The sequence below is a fragment of the Rhinopithecus bieti genome, unplaced genomic scaffold (assembly GCF_001698545.2).
Source record: "Rhinopithecus bieti isolate Rb0 unplaced genomic scaffold, ASM169854v2 scaffold_315, whole genome shotgun sequence".
In the NCBI taxonomy this organism is placed as follows: Eukaryota; Metazoa; Chordata; class Mammalia; order Primates; family Cercopithecidae; genus Rhinopithecus; species Rhinopithecus bieti.
In genome coordinates this window covers 3,902,006-3,905,338 of record NW_016803481.1, presented here as the reverse complement: position 1 = coordinate 3,905,338, position 3,333 = coordinate 3,902,006, and the positions used below count along the sequence as shown (strand labels likewise).

Sequence of the window (3,333 nt, the reverse complement as noted above, 5' to 3'; positions counted from 1 at the left end):
CTGTGCGCCATGCAATTCCATCTTCCTCAGGATGTGAATCTCCCCTTTGTCCAGCAAATCCACGCTACAGATGAGCCCCATCCATGAGTCTCTTAGGAGCCACCTTGGTTATCAACTGTCACAGTAACCCATTGCTTGGGTTCAAGTCACCTTTGTGATTTGTTTTTTTAAGACCAACAGAGAGGGCACAAAAGAACCAGCGAGTAGGCAAGGGTAGGAGCAAAACTGCAAATTTATTTTTGGTCACCTAAGGTGTGGGGGAGAGGTCTGTCGGCCTCCGGCAAAGGAGGCCGGCAGAGTCGCCCCGTAGAGCTCTCGGGCGGGGTTCCTGATACAGTCCCGACATCCCGACAGGAGTGGGGCTGGGAAGTCCGCGCGTGGCATCCGTCCGGAGCGGCTTTTCTAGGAGTGGGAGGGCAATAGGCGGGGCACGGGCGTGTCGGGGGGGCGTTCCGCAGGTGCGACCAGGTAAATCTTAGTCTCTTCGGATTGACGTCACCTGGCGCATGCCCAGTTGGTCTGCACCTTCCCGGGCGCCGGCTGCATTTTCGCGCGCGCGGGAAAAGTTGGTGATGAAGAACCCGGAAGTGCGCCATCTTGCCTCCGTTCGTCCAAACAGTCCAACCTTTTATTGATAATAGTGATAAGGGGCGCCGTGGTCTGTGTAGCTACTTCCTGCTGTTAAGGGGCATTGTTAAGGTCGGGCCTATGGTTGGTATTTGGACGTACAGATGAAGAATAAAATAAGGCACAGTATTAGTATAGGAATGAGGAATGGAAGCATTTGTTGGAATATGGGCAAAACCCAGAAGGAAGGTCCTGGCAAGGCTGGGGAGTATGAGATAGTTAAGAAAATTTAGTAAGTTTGAGGCAAGTGGGGGAAAGCCAAACTGATTTCCACTGATTGCTTTTGGTAGGGGCCCTTTTTAGCTGGGAATGAGGAACGAGTGCGCAAAGTAGTTGTTGGCCAGGCAGCAATTAAGGAGTGGAGTTTTTGTGGAGTGGATGGCTTTCCACTTACTCCTACTACAGAGATATTGGATGGAAGGCTAGGTCCAGAGAAGGACGGCAAAACAGAATAGGTAGCCTCGCTGTTGATTAAAAAATTGTCTTACCCGCTACCAGGAGAGTTACCCGCGGCTCGGCGAGGGTGATGGGGGTCCCCGAGTCTCGGCACCTTCAGTTGTCATCGTCCAGATGTAGGAGCTGGAAGGAGCTCCCAGGATCCTGGGAAAGGGGGTCACGTGGAGACGCAGCACCTGTTCTCAGGGTGGGGCAATCAGACTTCCAGTGTCCTCCCTGCTGGCAAGCAGGGCAGGGGGTTGCTGGTGGACGAGGGTTAGGACATTCACTGGCCCAATGTCCTGATGCCTTGCACTTATAGCAAGGCTGCGTTGGGGCTCGGGGACCTTGCGGACACCTGTTGGCATAGTGTCCTGCCTTGCCGCACTTATAGCAGGCTCCTTTTGTAGCCTTGGAGTCTGCGGAGTATGTGCTCTCTGGTCTGGGGTTACAACTGGGCCGTAAAGCCGCTGCTAGGAGCTGGGCCTTCTGTTTGAGGCGTGCCTGTCGCACTGCCTCAGCCGTCTCCTCTCTGGAGTTATAGACCTTAAAGGCTAATTTAACCAGGTCTTGTATTGGTGCCTGAGGACCATCCTCTACCTTTTGAAGTTTTTTACGAATGTCAGGAGCTGATTGAGAAATGAAATAAGACGCCAAAATGGTGGCCCCTGTGGGGGAGGCCGGATCTAACCGGGTATATTGGGTTAGAACCTCAGTCAGCCTATTTAAGAATGCGGCTGGATTTTCTTCTGGATTTTGAATAATTTCTTTTAATTTGTTAAAATTTACAGTTTTGTTTGAGGCTGTTTGCATACCAGCCAACAAACACTGAACCATTATGTCTCGCCTACGGCGCCCAGGCTGGTTTGCTTGATAGTTCCAGTCCGGGTCTGCCGAGGGGACTGCTTGCTCCCCTAGTGGGATGGTGGCGTCAGTTAAATGTAGTTGGTTGGCGTGCTGCCTGGCGGCCGCTAGGATGCGCTCTTGCTCCTCAGGGTTTAGGGTGGAGGTTAGGATAACCTGGAGGTCATGCCAAGTTAAGTCATAGGCCTGACAAAGGTATCTAAATTCCTTTATGTAGATGGTGGGATTAGCTGAGAAATCCCCTAAACGCTTCTCAATTTTGGAAAGATCGGCCAATGAAAAAGGGACATGTACTCTGACTACCCCCTCCGCCCCAGCCACCTCTCGCAAAGGCGCTAACACTGTAGGAGGGTGTGGGGCAGGAGTGGAGGCATCAGCAGGGCACTTAGAGCGGGTGTGTGCAGAGACAGGAGACTCAAGACAGCCAGTTGGGGGCCCCGAAGGAAGCACGGGACTGAGTGGATTACTAGTAGGTAAGGAAAAGGAAGGAGGAGTCCAAGCGGAGGGAGGAGAAGTATAGGGCGGAAGTGAGGGAAACCCTAGATCCTCCGGCTGAACAGAAAGGAATGAGGACTCCTCTTTTTCGGGTTCCTGTGAGCCGGCGTCCTTGGCTAGCATAACTTGGGCCAAAGAGCATCGGCTACACAGGTCGGGACGAGAGCGTAAGGCCCAAAAGCCTTGTACGTAATTAATTTCAGACCACTTGCCTAGCCGCTGGCAGAAATTGCTGAGGTCGATCACGCCACAGTGGAAAGGAAAATTAACCGCTTCCTCCTAAGGTCTTGTTCAAGCTGTAAGGTTTTTAAATTGGCTAGGAGGCACCCTAAGGGGGTGCTCTTTGGAAATTTGGACTGGGGGTTTCCCATTTGTTTCCTCTTTACCGACACAATGGACCCAATGGACATGGGAATGGATCCCTGCCTGGCTTCAAAGCGTCCTTTGGAACCAGCAGAGACAGACGAGAGGCTCTTGAAGCCTAAGTGGAGATTACCTTCAGGCGGACGTCTCCGTCCTGAACGGGTCTCCCGAGCCACTTGGTGGCTCCAAATGGACCCCGGACCTGCGCAGGATTTCTGGCCGAGGGAGGTAAAGAGGAGACAAGGGCACTTACCCCAGAGAGGCCGTGGGAGTGAGGGAAGCGGGTCTCAGGTCCTGGTCCGTCTGCTGCGTGGGAGCAGGAGGAGGTTCCTCAACCCTTAGAGGCCTGAGGAGGGGTCTCCTCCCGGGTTCGGCACCAACTGATTTGTTTTTTTAAGACCAACAGAGAGGGCACAAAAGAACCAGCGAGTAGGCAAGGGTAGGAGCAAAACTGCACATTTATTTTGGTCACCTAGCTTCAGGGAAGTAGGTGGGTAGGGAGAGGTCTGTCGGCCTCCGGCAAAGAAGGCCGACAGAGTCCCCCGGTGG

The 3,333-nt window shown here is 53.2% G+C and overlaps 1 protein-coding gene across 1 annotated transcript; it reads right to left on the bottom strand.

Moving 5' to 3' along the window:
• Positions 1-587: 587 nt before the first annotated feature.
• Positions 588-2,721, bottom strand: LOC108537246 (endogenous retrovirus group K member 10 Gag polyprotein-like). Its single transcript, XM_017884442.1, has 2 exons — positions 1,116-2,721; positions 588-625 (listed from the first exon to the last, which is right to left on the bottom strand). Exon 1 carries the CDS (start codon positions 2,542-2,544, stop codon positions 1,180-1,182), a length of 1,365 nt encoding a protein of 454 aa, XP_017739931.1. The 5' UTR covers positions 2,545-2,721; the 3' UTR covers positions 588-625; positions 1,116-1,179.
• Between the last annotated feature and the right edge of the window lie 612 nt (positions 2,722-3,333).

What these genes read in the sequence shown, in the direction of transcription:
- LOC108537246 (XM_017884442.1), bottom strand. Translation starts at nt 2,544, where the DNA reads ATGCTAGCCAAGGACGCCGGCTCACAGGAACCCGAAAAAGAGGAGTCC.